Genomic DNA, 21457 nt, shown 5'->3' on the forward strand with positions numbered 1-21457 from the left:
TAAGCGGAGAACTAGATGTGCTCCGTTTATAATCGGACGGCTGATATCTTTTAACTCAAAAGATGCTCTTTTGAGTTAATGCAGACTCCTAGTTTTACTCCCGAATACTAACTCAATTTATGCACATACATCTATGTTTCGTATTACATATACAATTTTTGTTTGCCGACAGCGAGGGAATCCGTATCCTCTGCATTAACTCAAAAAGGGAATCTTTTGAGTTTATGCATCGGAACCGTCCGATCCGTTTTCAGATCCGTGTGGACTAGATTTACACTAATATTGAAAGACTCCCTGAATCATAAACTGTGATCGGATTGTCTCCGTTTTAAATCAGACAGCTGATATAGACGGCCGATCTGCGTTAACTCTTTTGAGAATGCAGACGATGCGGGCTCACAGCAGGGGCCCGTGGCAGAAATTCTGTAAAGCCTGAATTGAAACAGGAAAATAGAGGATAGACCAGGTCTATATGAAGGTCTATGAAAATCAGGAGGTAAGATACGGTGCTGTTGAGGTCCACAAATGACATCAGCGAGATCTTTTAGGTGTACCCGGGATCATTATGGGGTTTTGAAACAGAGCGGAGCGCACTTTTTCACACTTTTTCATGCTTCCTTCCATAAACCTCTCTGCGCCAGATTTCTTTACGTCCTTCTGTTAACCAAGTGACCGACACGTGAGGCCCACAACATTTATCATTTTTTGCCAGATTTTTAGTGCGTGTGATGTGGAGCCCAGCTCTCAGTGAATCCTCCATATTCCATAGTCCAGCCTCCCGCCTCCCGTTTTGTTCTACTGCTACATGGTTTCTAATTTGTGCCCCTAGAATTTTAGAAAAATAATCTTTTTTATTTTATTTAACAATATGATTATCAGCGTTGTAAATAACGGTATGCGGTCATTAGACAGACAGAGTACTGTCAAGTGATTAATCGAAAATAATCGGTCATAATCGAGAATAATCAGTTGATAAGTTGAAAAAATTTATAACGGTTTGGTTATCGCTATCGACTAATCAACCGATTAATCGACCTCAACAGACGTTTTTTTACAACACTGATGATTATATGAACATCTTGAAAAGGCGCTTTGATTTTTTTTTATCTATGGCATTTTAAAAAATAAAACTAAAAAGTAGCATGCATTTCTCGAAATCTAGAAATTTAACAAATACACAAGCTTGAGAATTTTTTATTTATAGATATTATTATCATATAATAAAGGGAAAAAAAGTGTTGGGATTTTTCCATAACATAGATAAATTTGAAAAAAAAAAACGGATTCAAATTTTAGAGCCAATTTTTTTTTTCCGGATGGCACAGATATCAAATGTCTTTCATCTATATTTTGTAAGGTTCTAAATAACAATTATAGCGCTATAGCTTTTAAAGTCCGAAAAAGCTATAGCGCAACTATTTATTTAGAATTATTATATAAAAAAAAATTAATAGCGTTATAATATTTTAGGACCCTGATAACAATCCCCGCAGGTCTATCCCCGCAAAAAACCCCGCACAAACTGCCAAAAATATCATGGGGGGGACCGCCCAGTCATTAATGCTCCGCAGAAACTGTTAGTATTTAACTTGAAGCATCAAAGTATTTATCTTGAATTCGCAAAGTATTAATCCCTATGCAATGATCTCTATTTAGGAAAGAATAAATCAACCCATGAGTTGTCCCCGCACAAAATTTTCTTTTTTTTTGAATCGTCCCCGCACAACTGGGGACCATTAAATAAGCAATTCCCTCATAAATACTTGCCATTTATCCCCGCACAAATTTTTCTTTTTTTTCTGGATTGTCCCCGCAAAATTGGGAACCATTAAATAAACAATCCCCCCACCCAATGATAAATACTTCTCAGACATAAGAATAAATATTTTATGATACATTGATAAATACTATATGTTACATGGATAAATACTTATCAGACATAATTGCAACTTTTAGTACAATATCAATGATAAATACTTCTCAGACATAAGGATAAATACTTTATGATATATGGATAAATACTATATGTTACATGGATAAATACTTCTCAGACATAATTGCAACTTACAGTAAAACATCTGTGACAATGATAAATACTTCCCATATATAATCGTAAATACTTGTCAGAACAACGATAAATACTTTCTTGAACTTTGTTCTTGAACTTGTCAATAAGTAATGTTTAATCAAATCAAAGTATTATCATGTCAGGGACAATGATAAATACTTCTCAGACATAAGGATAAATACTTGTCAGAACAATGATAAATACTTTCTTGAACATCAATAAACAAATTAATATTTATTAGCGGGAATTGTTATTAAAGGATAGTATAATTAATGCGTGGATTGTTATTAGAGGACAATATAATTAATGTGGGGATTGTTAATTAATGCGGGGATTGTTATTAAAAGGCAATAATTAATGCGGGGATTGTTATTAAAGGGCAATAATTAATGCGGGGATAAATGAAAATCTTAGAGGAATTAGTGCGGGGATAAAAGACAATTAAGGGAGTTAATTTGGAGAGAGAGAGTGCGGGGTTAAATAGGGGGACAGGGTTGAGGGAATTGTTATAATTATTCAATATTTTAATGTTCGAATGTCTTTCATCGAAGCTATTACATAGGTAGCGATTGAGAACCTGATATTTTGAGATTCCTCCAACTGTCAGGTACTGTTTTGAATTTTATTGTTTTAAAATGGTACATATATAATATTCAGTGCACTTGGACAAGAAAAGTTTTGAATTCTGCACGGTTTCTTAATTATTATTTGAGTGAGCCTATGGTACTATGCATATTACGATTTGTTACCGTGCTATAGCTCTATATTTGAGTTTTCAAATCCTAATGGTCGATCCGAACCGTTCATCTTGTTCTCCATATTAATATGTGTTTGGAGACCAAATTTTATATTTTTTGAAATTTTTTTACTATTTTTTTAGATTTATTGAAAATCACTGTTTTTGGATGGTCCAGAATTTTCAGATCAAGTGATTTTATAAATATCTAAAAAAATAGTAAAAAAATTTCAAAAAATGTAAAATTTGGTCTCCAAATACATATTAATATGGAGAACAAGATGAACGGTTCGGATCGACCGTTAGAATTTGAAAACTCGAATATAGAGCCGTAGCACAATAACAACCCGTGATATGCATAGTACCATAGACTCACTCTTATTATTTTATATAAACCGAAACAAGGTACGAGGGAAGCCAAGTCATACTTTCGTATCAATACATTATAAAATGGGAATATTAACCACTCAGGCACCCACTTTGTACATCGGCAATATAATAATACATCAATACATCATTATGTGGGAAATATTTAAGCATTCATTTGGACCTCTCTATATTTTTTAATTCATCTGTCTAACAAAATTTGGTAAACAGACTTTGGTGATGTCTTAGGAATTAATATCTAAATTTAATGTTGACCCCATTTTTCTCTCTGAAAAATAAACTAAATTTAACAGTGATCCTTGACATCTAATTTTAATACTGACCTCATATTTTTCATATATTTAATTGATAATTTTTATCAAGAGTTCATATTCATTACAGGTCTTGTTGTCCAATGATAAGTTAACACGTAACAAGCATTTGTTGTTAAATATAATTCATGTAAAATTTAAATTAAATTTTTTAACCAATAGTCTAATGTTCATTGACGTTTGAGCAATCTCAAATGAGCTAATTTGAATCAATAATTATTATTACAATGTACAATATTGATAACAATTGCGATCTACAAGTTTGTATCCTCTGTTGTGCTGCACGAGCTAATAAATTTTCAAAATAATTTTTTAAGTTTAAAATTACACAAATTTTAAGGAGAAAGTACCAAAATTTTTATTAATATCCAAAAAAAAATGAAATTTCATAAACTACTCAAGTTTTAGCGTTTTTTCAAAATCTACTCAAACCGCAATTTTTTTGCGGTAATTCAGTCTAAAACCGCAATTTTTTTGCGGTTTTAAACTTTGAATTCCCAAAACACAAATATTTTTTAGCGGTTTTCAATTTTTCATATTATTATTTTAATTAAATAGAAACATTTATAATTTATTTATTTTTTGTATTGAAATATTAGAAATCTTTTATATAGTTCTTTGAAAATATATGGAATACTATATGATTTGATTTATTAGAAAAACTGCTACAAATAACCCGAATCAACATTTTTCATGTTGGACTTTTTGCGGCTATAAGAAAAATTAAAATATTTCTCTGTGTTACTAAAAAAAATAAAATTGTTTTAAATTTATTAATCCCGGTTCAAAAATCACTTCTACGTAAATACATAAATTTTTTGAATTCTTACATGTTTGGAAAAATAATAATTTTATCAAATTGGCTTTGACACGGTTCTGACATTTGAAAACTTGTTTCAGAGAAATTTCCTGTTTTTCGAAAATAGAAGAATTTAAATATTTTAGGTATTTACCTAGAAGCTACTTTTGAACCATAATCAATAACTCAGATTAGAGGTGTAAACGGATCGAATATTATCTGATTTTATCTGGATCCAAATTTAGAAAATTACCTAAATTATCCAATCTGTATTCGTATCCGAGACTATCCGTATCCGTATTCAAAAAATTATAACAGATAAGGATACAGTTAGACTTTTAACTATCAGTATCCGACCGTTTACACTTTTAAACCACAATAAATATGCTATATGTTCTTAAATTGATTTATTAAATTGCATATTGTACCAATAATTTATTAAATTGCATATAAATATATATTTTAATGAACAATATAATACTATGACATAATTAGTGACTAATATTTTAATAATATAATAGATGTTTTTTAACCAACAAGCTAATTATGAAAAATATCCGTATCCGTCCGATATCTGATCTCTTTAATATCCGACCCGTATCTGTATCTGAGACTATCCGTATCCGAAAAACTATAACGGATACAAATATGGTAAGACCACTATCTGATCCGTATCTGACCGTTTACACCTCTAACTCAGATTCAAAATAATTTTATTTTTTTTCAATAACACACAAAGAAATATTTTAATTTTTCTTACAGTCGCAAAAAATCCAACATGAAAAATGTTGATCTGAGTTATTTGTAGCAGTCTTTCTATTAAATCAAATTATACAGTATTCCATCTATTTTCAAAGAAATATATAAAATATTTATAATATTTCAATACAAAAAATAAATAAATTATAAATATTTATGTTTAATTAAAAAAATAATATGAAAAATAAAAAACTGCTAAAAATTATTGTGGTTTGGAAATTCAAAGTTTAAAATCGTAATTCTTTTATTGCGGTTTTGGAATTCTAAACTGCAAAAAAAAATTGCAGTTTGGGTAGATTTAAAAAAAAACACGAATACCTAAAATTTTATATATTTTTTTGAATATTAATAAAAATTTCGGTTAAAAGTACAATGCAGTACAATAGAGAATTCAGAAATCACATTCTACTTCACACAAGTCTAGGGGTGGCAACGAATCAAACCTGCCCTAGTTTGAGTTTGATTTGAATAAGATTTGAACCGAATTGAGTTTGATTTTTTCAAATCGAATTAATTGCAAATTACATATTTTTCGAATCGAAGTCGAATCGAATACCTGAATAATTTCTGAAATTTCATATTTTTTTGGATATTAATAAAAATTTCGGTTAAAAGAAAAATGCAGTAGAATAGAGAATTCGGAAATCGCATTCTAGACACAAGTGACAAAGTCCAATAATTGCTTGAATTGCTTAGGTTAAAAATTTCAAACTAAAGCCAAATCAATAATGTATCCAATATCCAACAATGCTCTATCAAGATTTGATTAAAGCAATCTATGCATAAAAAGAGCAGATCAGTTATTGGAGTAATGGCCTTTTTGTTGAATTTAAGGGTTTTTATAATACCTAGTGGCTAGTGGTTAGCCATTGTGCCAAGTTAGATACTAGAAGATCTTGTGCTTTTTTCCTTTTGATTAAACATTTGTTTGAATAAAAAGTTGTAGCAACAAAAAAACATGTAGAATCTATCTATACAATTAAGTATTATAAGTAATGCTGCCTACCTAGAAATCTAGAATGCATGGGGGAGATTTTCTACACTTTTAGTCACCTTTTATGTTTTTTTTTTTCTTTGTGTTTTTATCAACTTCTGTGTAAAAAGTCGCAGATTCAAAACTCGATTAAAGAATTGTTTTCAATATTTAAAGTTAATATTTTTTTCACCGTCGTCATGTCTAATTCTTTTTTGTTTGTTCTTAGGTAATAACGACTTAAAAAATTGCACTGCAACATCATTTATGAGAACCAGACAAAATCAACCAATAATGGGAGGATAAAATTGAGGGGTTTCTAAGATGTTATAATTTAATTTCTTAGCATGTATGCATCAAGTTATCGTTCAATCAATAATTATTATAAAAATCTTTCAATTAATAATTACATAAAATATGTGGCCTTTTCAATATTATATCTCAATTATTTCCGAAATTTTTAAATGTACCATACTCTCAAAAAAGATAAATCAAACCACCACGTTTTCTAAAAATTTCGAATTTTGACACGGCAGCATTGCCTAGATGCGGTTACTTTTCTGCGGGCCGTATCTAGGGGATGCGGCCCATTTATTTTTTTGGGGTCTCCTTCTCGTGTGGCAGTTCAATCTAAACGAAAAAAGGGGTGGATGCGGCCAGCAAAAAGGTGGCCGCACCTTGGGAATGCGGCCGTGTCAAAATTCAAAATTTTCATAAATCGTGTTGTTTTGGTTTATCTGTTTTTGGATTGTGGTACATTTAAAAATTTCGGCAGTTATTTGTCACTGTGCTCCTGTGGGTTTATGCTGGTACTTGCATCTGTAGTTGTATATCTGCTCCAGAAAAAAGAAAAAAAAGAAGAGAGTATGAAATGACTAATCATAAATAATTTTGTTGTCTGAACAAATGGCATGATGCTGACATTAATTTAAAAAAACAATTGTCAATAGGCACTTATGTCTTATAAATTATAATGCCAATATAAACTTGACAAGTGACATTTACAGACTACAGTTTTATTGATTTATCTGTTTTTGGGGAATAATAAATAGTAAAGAGATGAAAGGCACTAACAAAGTAGAAAGCAAAAGAAACTTAGTGTTGGTGTTAGATACTCATATTTTATATTTATTTTATCTATTATGAGCTTGGAAGTAGTTTTTGTTTTCACAAAAAAAAAAATGCTTCAGCAAGGGAAAAAAAGAAGATAGCCTTTATAAAAGAAAAACGGCTAGAGTTGGTTGAATTTTTTTCGGCCATTTTTATTAATAACCCAAAAAAAATAGTTTTTTTTATAAATATACCCTCAAAATATGAGTTTTTTCAAATATGCCCAAACCGCCCGGGACATGGGCGGTCTGCTTCTATAGCAAACCGCCAGGAACACGGGCGGTTTGCTCATTTTTTTTTTAATTTATTTAGAGATCTGATTTTTTCTTAATATTTTCATTTGTGAAGTTTTAGTTTTTTTTTGTTTAGGGTATTTGCCAAAAAATAAAACATTTGATATATTTATAAGTGGTGTCGTAACTTTTTATAACTTTGATTTGATTTGTCAGTTGAATATGACAAGTCTAAAGATAACACTAATTAAGGACCACAGATTTGATTTGTCAGTTGAATATCATCAAGAATCTTAACTCATTTGAGAATTAAGAGAAATGAAAATTGAAGAGATTAAAGTCGACCATTTTTATTAATACCCTTCAGAAAAAAGTTAATTTTAAAAATAACCATCAGTTCTGTTTTTTTTCAAAACTAACATAACCGCCAGGCCCACGGGCGGCCCAATAGATAAGCAAATCGCCTGGCCCATGGGCGGTCTGCTAAGGGACCAAGCCGCCCCCCCCCCCCCACGGGCGGTTTGCTATAGGTGCCTACTTAACCCGATTTTTTTCTCTCTCCTGCCCACTCCAACCATTCTGTAAACTACATTTCATATGCTGCGATTTTACTGTTTGAGAGAGAACTTAAGACGATTGTCGGGCGATTGAAAGGCGATTTTACAGTAGCAACAGGTTTTTTTAAATTTCTTGTTAATTATTTGCTAATTATTAATTAATACAACTGTTGCAATTACTGTAGCAACATAAATTTTTTTAATTTTTTTATTTTCTAATTAGGTATTGATTACTGTACCCGTTATAATTACTGTACAATTACTTTAATCCTTAGAAAATTATTTTTTAAATGTAGTTTGTCAAGGAAAAGATGTTAGTTGCACTATATGTGGGCGGCAAGCTACAAAGAGGTGAAGATGGCGTGGAGTACACGAAAGATGCCGCATTTGGCTTCGAGATTAATGAAAATACCACATTTCAGGAACTTAAGCAGCTAATATATGAAAAGACTGCTGTGAACCCCAACAGGTATGAAATAGAATTGGTTACACGGATTGACAACTCACATGGGGGGGTAGACCTTACTTTGTTAGGTTTCCAATAACAGATGCGAATTTGTGGAGAGTTGTGTACACTCAATTTGTGGCTAGTGGGGTCCCGGTAATGAACATATATTCAAAGAGGGTTCCCCGGAATAGGGCTGGACCTTCAGGTTATGACAACCAGGGGTACCATCAGCACTCCCCTTATGACAACCAGGGGTACCATCAGCACTACCCTTATGACAACCAGGGGTACCACCAGCACTCCCCTTATGACAACCAGGGGTACATGTATTTCAATTGTTTACATATATTATTGTACTTTAAGAAAACAAATTTTTTTAATACAATTGTTTACTTACATTATTCTATTTCCTTATTTTTTATGTAGTACATGCCAAAGAAAAATCTCTACTTAATGAAGGTGGGCAAAAATAATCCCCGAGATGTCAACGAAGATCCAGCATACGAGAAAATATATCAATCCCGTGATGGAGGTTGGCGTTGGGGAATTATGACCACCAACGGATCCGAGTCGCTGAATGCAGTATTCAAGTAGAGCCGGATGTTGCCTGTGGTTGCAGTTGTAGAGGACACATTCTACAAGTTAAATGTCTAGTTTCAGGAACAGCGTGCTAAGGCTGCATAATTAATAAGGATGAACCAGTCATTTTCAACAAGGGTGGAGGAGAAACTAAGACGACACAGGGACAAAGGTGCAACTATGACCGTGATCCCGATGGGTAATGATGGAACAGAATTCGAAGTGCAAAATCCAAATGAGTACGTTCCTACCAGCCGTAAACCAGATGGCACTATGGCATTTGTCAAGAGGGCTTGCAAGTACGTGGTTAAATTCGGAGATGCCAGGGCGGTAACCTGTACATGCCAAGGACCCCAGCTAAGTCATATACCCTACAGTCACGTGATGGCGGTATGCCGAGTGAGGAACTACTGTGAGGATCACTATGTTGCTGACATGTACCGTATCGATTACCTTGCTTCCACTTGAGGTGGATCTTTCCATTCTTATCCCGATCAGCATGAGTGGCCCTCATATGTCGGTGATAGAATACTTCCTTCAGAAGGATGGATAAGAAAGGGGAGGAGGAGACACAAGCGTATTATAATGACCATGGACGAGATGAGTGGCAGGCGACCGTTGGGAAATCAGGCTCGCCATTCTGTTTCTGACAGGCGCAGGGCAGATATGTAGCATTGTACGAAATACATTTATGATCTTATTATATTACTAACTGAATTGTGTTCTTATGTTCAGATGCCATAAACGAGTACAACGAAAGAGAAAATGCCAGAGTTGTTGCTGAAGCAACTGGTAGAACACAACCCCCCCTCCTCCGAGCCAATCATCTAGTTGCCAAGGCTCTACAAGTAATGCCGCACCTGTAACTGGTACCAGTAGAACTAGTCGTTTGTTAGGTCTATTGAGACGTGGTGGCAGGGGCAGATAAACCTACTATTTTGCTAGTGTGAACTTATTTCGATGTGTTATAATTATGTTGTAACTAATTAGTTATAATTTGCTAGTCTATAAAATTGCTTAGTTTTAAAACTTGCTTAGTTATAATATGATATGTTTTAATTTGATTTGTTATAATTATGTTGTAACTAATAAGTTGTAACTAATTTTAGTTTCTGATTAAATAAAATATTAGATTAAATATAATACAATATTAATTTAAATGTTAAATGTAATATAATATTAGTTCAAATATTAGATTAGTATTAAAATAAAATATTAAATTAGCATTAAATAAATATAATATCATATTTAAATAGATTAGTATTAAATTAAATTTTCGATTAGTATTAAAAAATATTAGATTAGGTTACTCACTATAATTATGTTGTAACTAATTATCTCCATAAAAAAAAATAATCTCACCCATTCATCTCACCACACTTAGAAAATATATATCATAACCAATAATATTTTTATGAATTTTAATTATAACGAATTACCAAATAATATTTTTTTTATTCAAAAACCCTAAACCTATAGCAAACCGCCCGTGGGGGGGGGGGGGGGGGGGGGGGGGGGGGCGGTTTGGTCCCTTAGCATAAATTCGACTTTCCTAGCCAAAGTTATGGGTGTTTAAAGTTTTTTCGAAAATTAAACTTTGGAAATTCATAACTAACTGTTTAAAGTTACGACACCACTTATAAATATATCAAATGTTTTATTTTTTGGCAAATACCCTAAACAAAAAAAACTAAAACTTCACAAATGAAAATATTAAGAAAAAATCAGATCTCTAAAAAAAAAAAAGGAAAAAAAAAGAAGAGCAAACCGCCTGTGTTCCTGGCGGTTTGCTATAGAAGCAGACCGCCCGTGTCCCGGGCGGTTTGGGCATATTTGAAAAAACTCATATTTTGAGGGTATATTTATAAAAAACTATTTTTTTTCTGGGTTATTAATAAAAATGGCCGAATTTTTTTACTTTGAAAATTTTGATGTGTTTAATTTGCGGTACATGTTAATATGTTATACTATTATCCGGTCAGATCCTAAAGTATCTCAACTCTCTACTAGTTGAGTATAGTTTTCCAATAACAGTAGGCATTCGATCGATGAGCATTAAAGTCCTCTCATCTGCATCAATATTTGCATACAACTTCAAATTTCATATAGATTAAGTGTGCACAAATTTTAATGTGAATCAGATGATTCTGATCAAGTATCAAATCATTTGATCTAATGCTCTTGAGAACAAATTTAAACATATTACCGTCTTCTCTAAAAGATGAAAAAAATGTTTATGTGTTCACCCTCTCCTCTCCATATCCACAATTTCTTTTCCTTATATTCTTGTATTTTTTTTCCATTATATATATTTTTTTTTCCAGATGAAAGAAACATACAACTCTCATGTGAATAAACATACCAGTTCACATTCATTTTTTTTTTTTGTCTCCACAATATGCAAACTATTCTGCTCAGGATCATATGAGACCATTTCTATACCACTACATTAAAGGAAAAAAAATGTTCTACTTAATAATATTAATAAACAATGACAATACATCATGAAAAATAAATAGGTACAGAAATTGAAGGATTTTGCAAATGGCAGCAAACAATTTGTGAACACATGAAACTCTAAAACCATGACAATACATTCTGCCAAATATTGACTATTTTGTCCCTAATTTAAAAAATACCAAAACATTAAACTCTAAAACCATGTTATGACACAAAATTATACTTTCATATAGAAAATTCTATAATTATTGTTTAAGAAAACTATATATACTATTATACTGTAGATTAGATTATTTCATCAAAGTAAAATTTTGGTGTTGTTATAGGTAATTGGCAAGGGGTTTTTGAATAATACCAATTACAAATCGCACAGAAATAGAGCAACTACAATTTGATACTAGCTATTGTTGTCAGTTTAAATTTAGAATTGCATCAAATGGATGTTAAAACTGTATTTCTAAATGACAATCTAGAAGAAGAGATATATATGGAACAAGTTCTCAGTTTTGTTGCCGAAAATCAAGAGCAAAAAGTATGCAAATTGTTGAGATCTATTTATGGTCTCAAATAATTTTTCAGACAATGGTACATTCGGTTTCATCAAGCAATCATATCATTTGATTTCGAAATGATTGATGAAGACCACTGTGTGTATATCAAGAAATCCAAAGAAAAATTTGTGATTCTATCGCTTTATGTGGATGACATACTGTTAGCTAGTAATAATAAAGAGTATGTACAAATCATTAAAGAATGGTTATCCTTCAATTTTGATATGAAGGATGTGAGTGAAAGCAGCATACATTATTGGAGTGAAGATTGAAAGATATATTTCCAAGAAGATGTTAGCTCTATCGCAAGAGCATTACATCAATCAAGAAAATATTTGAAAACTTCCATATGCAAGACTGTAAATTCATTGATACTCTTATAGCAAAAGGCGAAGGTCTTAGTTTAAGAATGTGTCCAAAGACTCCAAATAAAAAAGCACAAATGGAAAATGTTCCTTACTCAAGTGCTATTGGCAGCCTCATGTATGCTATAATGTGTACTAGGTCGGATATCAGTTTTGCCGTTGGGATGTTAAGTAGATATCAAGCCAATCCAGGACAGTCTCATTGGAAAGCAGTAAAAAGAATACTTAGGTATCTGAAAGGTACTGCAGATTATTCATTGTGTTTCCAAGGAGAAAATCTGCAACTCATGGGTTACGCAGATGCTAATTGGGGAGGAGATTTAGATGAAAAAAAATCTATCTCATGCTATATTTTCTTACTTAGTAATGGAGCTATCTCTTAGAGTAGTAAGAAACAGAGTTGGATATCCTTATCCACAATGGAAGCTGAATTTGTAGAATTTTCAGCAGCAGTATAAGAAGTAGTTTGGCTTAAAAGATTTTTGAATCACTTGGGTTTTGGTGAGAATAAAACTAACTCAATATTGGTACATAGCTGTTACGGTATAGTGCATGCTAGAAGGTACAATTAAAAATTTACTGAGCACTATATGTACGATCTTAACATAACATTCATTCACACGAAGTTTATGGATCATGTCACACACATGATCTAGCTGAGTGTAATAAATCATTCCTTGTCCTCTCGCGAGGTGACGGGCTTGGGTGCCACAAGCTGCATCTTCGCGATCCGCTCGCTCCTTCTCATCTTCCCAAAGTAGGGAAGCCGAGTGGGTGTACACCAAGGGTTAGTCAAATAACCAGCTCGCTTGACTGCTAGATCAGCGCGCCATTCCCAATCAATATCACGCACGGTTTAATCAATCTCCAACAGCAGATAGATCAACAACACCGATTCCCCAATCAAACACACCCCATGGATTTGATTCTCAATCCTCGTGCAAGATCAATCAATGGATCTTGCATCTTAATCAATCAAGCAAGAAAGAAAGGGAAAAGAGGAGAGATCAAAAATCCAAATCAAGATCAACGAATCGAATCAAGAATGAGAAGTACAAACCTCAACCGATCGATCTAGATCTCAACAAGTAGATCAAGATCAAGATCAAAGATCCCAATCGAATCACAAACCCGATCGGATCAAGAAAAGGAGATTCGGTCGGTCCTAGGTGGAGCTTGGCGGAGCAGAGGCGACGGCGGCCTAGACCCACAGCCTGTTGGGTAGGCTGAGAGGAGAGGCGGAGCACGGCACAAGGCACGGATCGGCCTTAGGTGCGGCGGTGGGAGCAAGCCGAGGCGGCTCGGCTAGGTGGAGGCGCGGACCCGAAGCGGGGCTTGGGGTGGCGGACTAGCAGCTGTGTCCAGCGGGTGTGTGGTGGTGCTTCGGCTAGGAGGAGAAGAGATGTGGTGGTTCCACTTGGATCACACCCTTGCTTGCTTGCTCCTTAGCTCGATTTGATCAATGGAAGAGGAATAGAAGAAAGGAGAAGTTTCTGGATTGATCTTGACAAATGAATTGATTGGATTAGAATGAAGGGATACCTCTTCTTAAATAGAGTTTAACAATTACTCAAATGCCCTTTAAAATATCTCATCTCGTGTTGAATCATGAAGGCTCATTTGGTAATTTCCATAATTAATGGTCCATTGGACCATTGGTCTATTTAAGAATATATCAATCAATTGCTTGCTTTTCAAGCAACCTCATCCCTCTCATATCTTTAACTGGTCAAACATATGACACCTCACCTCTGGTAAAAAACGTGTTTGACCTGTCTTTGACTTTGGTCAACTTTCTTATCTCTTCACTTAAATGATCATAACACGAATCAACTATTTGAATCTCAAAAATCAATACTCCGCACCAAATTTAATTTGCAAATTTATTTTTGTGTGTAAATATGTAAATCTAAATACGAATTTTTAATAAAACATATTTAATTGTGTTCACTGTCTTGGAGATTTTTTAAATGCATTTTTTGGAGATGCATTGCAAAACAGTGAAAGCAACCATAATTTTGTTTTTTCGAATCTTGTACAACTGGGTTGAACAGTTTTTTGGTCAAAATGAATTACAACCGTCAGATGAACCATTTTTGGTCCATAATCTTAGCAACTCGCGAATTTTTTTTTTTTTTTTTCAATTTGGATGGTTGGTAATTAGTGTGGATCATTTTTATACATCCAGATTGTACGAAATCCATTTTCAATTTCAAAGAGCGGTAATGGATGAGTCCATTACAGTGGGAAATGGAGAAATCAAACGCGCCGGTTCAGGCTAAATGAACTTGGTCCATTAATTAAACATTATACTGATACACCATTCGGTCCCCTTTATTTCAACGTGTTATTATAAGAACTTTAATGATCATGATAATGAGCCTCTGATACCTTTCTTCTATGGAATCAAAAAAACTTTCTATCTTTCTAGTTCACTAAAAAATATCTATTACTTTTTCAAAAATAAAATACCGTGGAGAAGAGGGTTTAGAAAAACATTTTGCAGAACTCTTCGGAGGAGTGGAAAGTGCGTTTTAAACTTTTTAAATAAGAGAAAATTAAATAATTTGTTCTGGCAAGGATCTCAATTCTCCCGTTGAGCAGAACTCTGAAACTTTTCGGGGGCCATTTTGAAAAAATATTCTTTATTTTCTCTATAAAACCTTAAACTGCCTCACTTCTCACTTGCATTGCTCTGCACACTACACTGTCCTCTTACAAGCAGCAAGGGAGAGAGAAAGAGAGAAGATGACAATTCCACAAGAGGAGGCAGTTGGCAAGGAGAGAGAAGAGAAACAAATTATGAAGAAGAATAACAAGAAATTAGAATCAATAATAGAAGGAATTGCTTCTTCCATTCGTGTGGTTCCTCATTTTCCTAAACCTGGTACAATTGCTTTGTTCATAATATATTCATACTATCTAAGTTCAAATGTTTTCAGAAAGGGGGGAAATTATTTCTCCATAGTAAAGAAGTTGATCTCTTCCAATTATGCCCCCGAGGGTTCGGCCTTCGGTTAAATTATTCTATACTTAAAAATTTTGTAGGTGCTATAATATATTAATATGATCAAACCATAGAACTTATAATGTTCTCTTGATTGTCTGATAGGGATAATGTTTCAGGATATAACGACATTGCTTTTAAATCCAAAAGTTTTCAAAAACACTATCGATTTGTTTGTGGAGCGGTACACCAGCATGGACATCTCTGTTGTGGCCGGTAAAGTTTATTTTTATAATTTTGCATTAAAATATAAAATAAAAAACACAAGCGTGTAACCCTTATTTTTGCTTTTTAAGAGGGACCATCGTTTTGTTTTTTTTCCCAAACTCGTGCCTTAGAACAATTCAGTACCACACCAGCTAGCCAAGTGGTCTCAGTATTGGGCTGTAGTGCTGTACCATGTTTTTTTTTTTTTGGTGAGGTAGGGGCTGTACCATGGTTAATCATTTACATTTGACTTTATATAGAAATGAATTAGAACAAGAGTAAATAACCTAAAGCAAAGACAGGAAATTAGTTTTTAGAGCTGGTATGGTACCAGGTTCTTTGCTAGCTCCTGCTGAGAGTTCTTACTAATTAATAAGTTTGATTGCTTGTACTTAAGCAGGAGTTGAGGCAAGAGGTTTTATTTTCGGACCCTCAATTGCCCTTGCAATTGGTGCAAAATTTATCCCTTTACGAAAGCCAAGAAAATTGCCAGGTATTATCGCTAAACTGAAGTTCCGACTTTTGAGATTATGTTAGTAACTTCTTTCTCAACAAATTTGAGTACATGCATTAAACAAATAAAAATTTGGGTACATGTATATAGGTGAAGTTATTTCTGAGAGATACGAGCTTGAGTACGGTTCTGATTGTCTTGAGATGCATGTCGGTGCTGTGCTACCTGGCGAACGGGCCTTGGTTGTAGATGATTTAATTGCCACTGGTGGAACGCTGTGTGCTGCCATTAATTTACTAGGTAAATTTGTTGCTACAAACATATTGTTTTATTTTATTCCTCATTGCAAATTTACTTGTGTTAATTACACAAATTTTGTTCTTGCATTAGAGCGTGCTGGTGCTGAGGTGGTAGAATGTGCTTGCGTAATTGAACTTCCTGAGCTTAAGGTACATTTTCTTACATTACCATTACCAGAATATACAAAAGATGAATAACAAAATTTAGCAACCAATGAATTTTTTTTTTTTGTCATTCTGACTAACTTTTTCCCAAAAAAAAAAAAAATGAAAAATTTCAGTATTACTTTAGACATGACAAATGGTTTATACTTAAATATCTTCCTTTTTGCAATGAAAAATTTCAGGGGCGTGAGAGGTTAACTGGTAAGCCCTTATTTGTACTTGTGGAATCACATTAAGAGCAATCTCGTGTATTTTTGCAAGGAGGTTCGCATTAAGAGCAAGTTTTCCTTTTTTTTTTTTTTTGTAGTTTTGGTCCCTGGTTCAAGGCTGTTAGAATTTTTATTATTTTTTGTTTTTGCAAGAAGGCATGTTTAATTGTTACCCAGATATTTCAATCTTGCTGTCAATGTTATTTTTCTTTGAATGTTTTTCACCTTTTTGTCAATGTTTTTGGTTCTTTGCAATTTACCAGTAGATGGTCAACAAAGTGCCCCCAAATTATTTCCAATTTGAAAAAGACAATGCACAAAGAGATGCTAGGAACGATATTAACCACACATGTATCATCATAGAGCACCAACTATCTCCCCTAAATCATGTGATTCTTAATTTCATGAGAAGGACAATGCATCCAAAAGATGCCAGAAATGACATCAACCACACATATTACAGAACTCCAATTGTCTGACCCAATTTCACATTAATTCTTCCAAGTAAATAAAAAATAATAATCAAACTATCCTTCCCAAACCATGACATACTTCTTCTTTAGTGAACTCGAGGTTTCACAAGGATTAGTACACGGTGAGGCCCAATCCGAGTTTCTTGAATTCTACCAAGGTGTCGAAGAACCTAAAAATAAAAGAGCAATAATTTGTAATCTTCTGTAAAAGCTTAAATTAAACAAAGAAAAATTATAGTTCATCGTAGTCCAGTAAAATGTAAAATATTTTCACAACCTACGAAATATGTGAATATCACAAATGGTGCTCACTTCTGTAAGAAAATACTCAAATAATCCCTCTCATATTCCTCGTTTAGGGAGAGATGCAGGGGCGTTCTATTTTAGCAAACAGTTGGGAAATACTCTGCACGCATTGTTCAGATTCTAATATTTCACTAGTGTTTAGGAGTACCATGAAATTACTCATCTTGCAAGATACATGAATGAAGTTTTAGATTGGTGCAAGAATGAATATTGAACTGGAACTTGTATTACCGTGAGAATAGCCTTTCCAGTGTTGTCAAGTTTTAATCCGGGACCTTTAATATCTGATTCAAGGAAAAAATGCTTCCCTTTAACTTGGTCTGTCACACCTATGTCTCTCAGTTCCTGAAATCACACCAGATCTTCCAATTATTTAAATATCACCCAAACTGCCCTTCCTTTGTTGCAGTATTTCCATTTTACGGCAGCACAAAAGTACCATTAAAGATTTGAAGGCTACACATCATATCGCCTCATAAAAATGGAAAATTATAACAAGAATGATTCAGTGTTTAACTACTTGGTACATAGCACAGACTACCAGTAAATCTGCATTTTGAGGCATTATTAAATACTAGTGTTTACCTCCAAAATAAAAATTGAGTCAAATAAAGAAATAAAACTTACCAAAACCTTCTCCCACATATTTTCTGGTACCTAAAATTGGAAGAAATCAAGTCAAAATACAATCTCCCAGCAAATTAAATAAAAAGTAAGTAAAAGAAGCAGCAAACATACCTTGGTCTTTGAGCAAAAAATTAGATGCCGATTGGAATCAGCATATGTTGCCAGCTCATTAATTGCTATATTAATCTTTTCAAGTGTTAACCTTCCCCTCATATAACTGTTAAAAAAATGAGATCCCCAGTAAATAGCTGAGTGATAATAAAATTATTTATAAAGTAAAAGAAATATGACGAAGTATATACAACTCACGAGGAGACCGAATCGAGTTCTTCTGGAGAGACATACCAGCGAGGTGCTGGCCCTTTTCCCCTCTTCTCAAACTAAGTTTAATAATCAACAATTATTAGTTCTAAGAAAGAGTGAGGCTAGGGTACTATGCATAGTGCGGATTGGTCCATACTATGGATCAATATCTCCATTTTCAAAGTCCAAAAAATTGATCTGAACCGTTCAACATGATACCCACATGAACATGTGCTTGTAGATCAAATTTTACATTTTATAGATTTTTTTATAACTATCTTTTTTAAATAGGTAGAAAATCACTTGATCTAAAAATTCTAGGCATCAAAAGTAATGATTTTCTACCAATTTTAAAAATTATATAAAAATTCCAAAAAATGTAAAATTTAGTCTCCAAGTACACTTTCATATGGAGATCATGTTAAATGGTTCAGATCATGTATTTGAACTTTGAAAAAAAAGATATTGATCTATAGTACGGATTGGAAAGATATACTACGAGAGTTCAATTTTCAGCATAGCATAGGTATTTAGAAAATAAGAAAATGGAGAGGTTCAAACTAGGGAAATTCTCAGGATAATGCAGGACACATACCATGTTGGATACAATACATAGTTTCAGTGGTTGCAAATTTTGCAAGGTTGCCCTGAAAACAGTACTATTTTGTTTATTTTTATTTTTTAATGTACCTTAGGGCGTGCTGTAGGATCCTCCTTGATCCTAGATTTCGACTCACTAGCTTGTATATTCAATTTATACACACCAGGAGTGGAAGTGGAATCCAATACATCATCAAATTTACTATCAACAAAAGAGAGACAAATCATAACTTTTTAGAAGGAAAAAGAGGAATAGCGAGAAGCATTAGCTGTAAAAACAGAACTGTAAATGCCATGGCAAATAAAAAAAAAAGGAATGTAGGAAGCAATAAAACACAGTGAGATAAAACTGATAATGTTTTCATAAAGCACCTTGAGTGGTACGGATCAGTTAGGCTCGTGCTCTCTTGCATCCCTAAAGGCACGTGTGTCAGCATGTGTTCTAGCTTTCTTTGTTGCTTCTCAGAATGTTCAATCAGTTTCTATATCAGGATAAAAGATTTAAAAAAACCAGGTTGATTGATTAAGTAAAAATGAATCTATTCAGGAATAAAGTGATTAAACCTTGGCTTTAGGAATTGCATGCCTCTCTTCATAGAGCCTGTTTTTTATGGCATCAATTTGAGATTCCATAGCATTTAGTGTCGTGTCAACTGATGCCAGATCGGGAACACTTGTTGGTGCATACACTATAATGATTATTTCCAAAAATCAATAGAATAGTATTTACACAGGAGAAAAAAAACTTATATAATTAAATTGCCCGTCTTTTCATAAAGATTACAACTATTTTATGCTAGTAGAATATTTATCTTAATTAGATTTTGTTATCATTTTGGCATGAATCAATTATGCTACTGTTTTACAGTGTTGAATGTAAATGAATCGAGTCCAACTGTAATATCATGGTTTAGATTAATTAAAATTGTGCATTTTAAGTTCCTGCAAGAAATTATCCCTTTATTGCTTTCTTGTCTATTACGCCATCTTCCTCAAGATCTTGTGCATCTCTCTATTTTTTTATTTTATTTTATTATTATTATTATTATTTTTAATCCAAGACCTCATTTGCATCTCTCATATCTTAAATCTTAATGGAAAAAAAAAACACACACACACACACACACACATTCCATCCAGCATCAAGTGTCTAAACTTGTCTATAAATCTGGATATGTTACTAAATAAAATGGGCATTTGAAATAGCAGTTACAATCAAATACAGTCAAATGGGCGGCGCATGCAAAGCCTAATCAGGGGTGGTTCATAAATTAGGGAAATTAAGTGGGGGGAAACGGAAAGATCTTACTGTTGCGAGCAATGACAAGCTCCTGTAGTTCCATAATTCGGGAGTTGAAAGAGGCCACGAGCGCGTCGAGAGAAGCACCCGTCTCCTTCGCTGGATTCATTTTTGTGTTCTTCTGTGTGAAAAGAGAGAGGAGAGAGGAGCAAAAAATTGGCGTTTGAGCGGGAATAATTCGACCACTGGATATGCATAGTAAAAGTTACCACTGGAGGTCTGATACAGTGAAAGGTCAGTAAAAGGATATCGAGCGCGGTCCGATGCGCGATCGGAACCGTTTGATACGTATCATGATTCGCGCTAAAAGATTGAGATTGGTTCTGTTCAAGTGCACACGAATCTTATTGCGAACGGCTCCGAACGGGCCGGACCCTCTGCCACTCTTAGTAAAAGTGGGTTGTAACGAAGTATGCTTGAATGAGGCCCAAAATGTAAGGCCCGATAATTTTAATTTTTATTGATAACAGATTAAGAACGGGCCCAAATCTAATTCGAGGCCAGCATGCCTTAGACACCGACGACTCGTATATTATATTGTTGCTATTTCCATTATTATTTTTCTCTGTTTGGATAAATAGGGAAGACTTCTAACTCACTCATTTAACAAATCAGAGGATCTTTTGAAGCTATCTAAGAATTTTTCAAAGGACAAAAGATAATCTTTGACGTTTCCTAGAATATTTTATGACAGTGTTCATCTTTTTTTAGGATAAACTTAGTGATAACATAAATGTTAACAAATGTGCTCTTCATCCAAATTTTAGGATAAAATATTATATGTTGCTACAATTCTATATCACATTTGTCGCAATTGTTGAGGGGCGGATTTAAGTTATAGCTAGAGATGACCTGTAAATTAAAAATTAGCAATTTTGTCTGTTATATTTTATAATTTTTACAATTGTAATTTTTTTTTTAATTTTCTTCATAAAATAAAATTATACTAACTATAATTTATTCAGCTCTCTAATTTAATTTCTGATTCTATTCCTGCGGGAGTTGAATGTGAAGATATTAATTCTTTTCTTTTTCAGGTATAACTATATTTTACAATTTTTTTTTCTCGTAAAAAATCCTGAAACTAAAAAAAAAAATATGATCCAATGTTTGGCCTAAATACGGATTACGGAGCTTGGTAACCAAAGAATATTGGCAAAGCTAAAGAAGA

At 33.4% G+C, this 21457-nt stretch overlaps 2 protein-coding genes across 2 annotated transcripts; one reads left to right on the plus strand and one right to left on the minus strand.

The window, feature by feature from the left end:
• Positions 1–15015: 15015 nt before the first annotated feature.
• On the plus strand, positions 15016–16892 carry LOC144543826 (adenine phosphoribosyltransferase 4-like). Its single transcript, XM_078292258.1, has 6 exons — positions 15016–15223; positions 15449–15559; positions 15951–16043; positions 16155–16304; positions 16395–16453; positions 16651–16892. The coding sequence occupies exons 1-6, from the start codon at positions 15085–15087 to the stop codon at positions 16702–16704; spliced, it is 606 nt and encodes a 201-aa protein (XP_078148384.1). The 5' UTR covers positions 15016–15084; the 3' UTR covers positions 16705–16892.
• Positions 16893–17067: 175 nt separating this feature from the next.
• LOC144543824 (spindle/kinetochore-associated-like protein) lies at positions 17068–20439 on the minus strand. The gene is made up of 9 exons (XM_078292257.1): positions 20296–20439; positions 19551–19675; positions 19359–19468; positions 19077–19188; positions 18393–18463; positions 18195–18300; positions 18084–18113; positions 17688–17801; positions 17068–17320 (listed from the first exon to the last, which is right to left on the minus strand). Exons 1-9 carry the CDS (start codon positions 20393–20395, stop codon positions 17237–17239), a joined length of 852 nt encoding a protein of 283 aa, XP_078148383.1. The 5' UTR covers positions 20396–20439; the 3' UTR covers positions 17068–17236.
• Positions 20440–21457: the final 1018 nt, after the last annotated feature.

Source organism: Carex rostrata, chromosome 25 (assembly GCF_964058835.1).
Source record: "Carex rostrata chromosome 25, lpCarRost1.2, whole genome shotgun sequence".
In the NCBI taxonomy this organism is placed as follows: Eukaryota; Viridiplantae; Streptophyta; class Magnoliopsida; order Poales; family Cyperaceae; genus Carex; species Carex rostrata.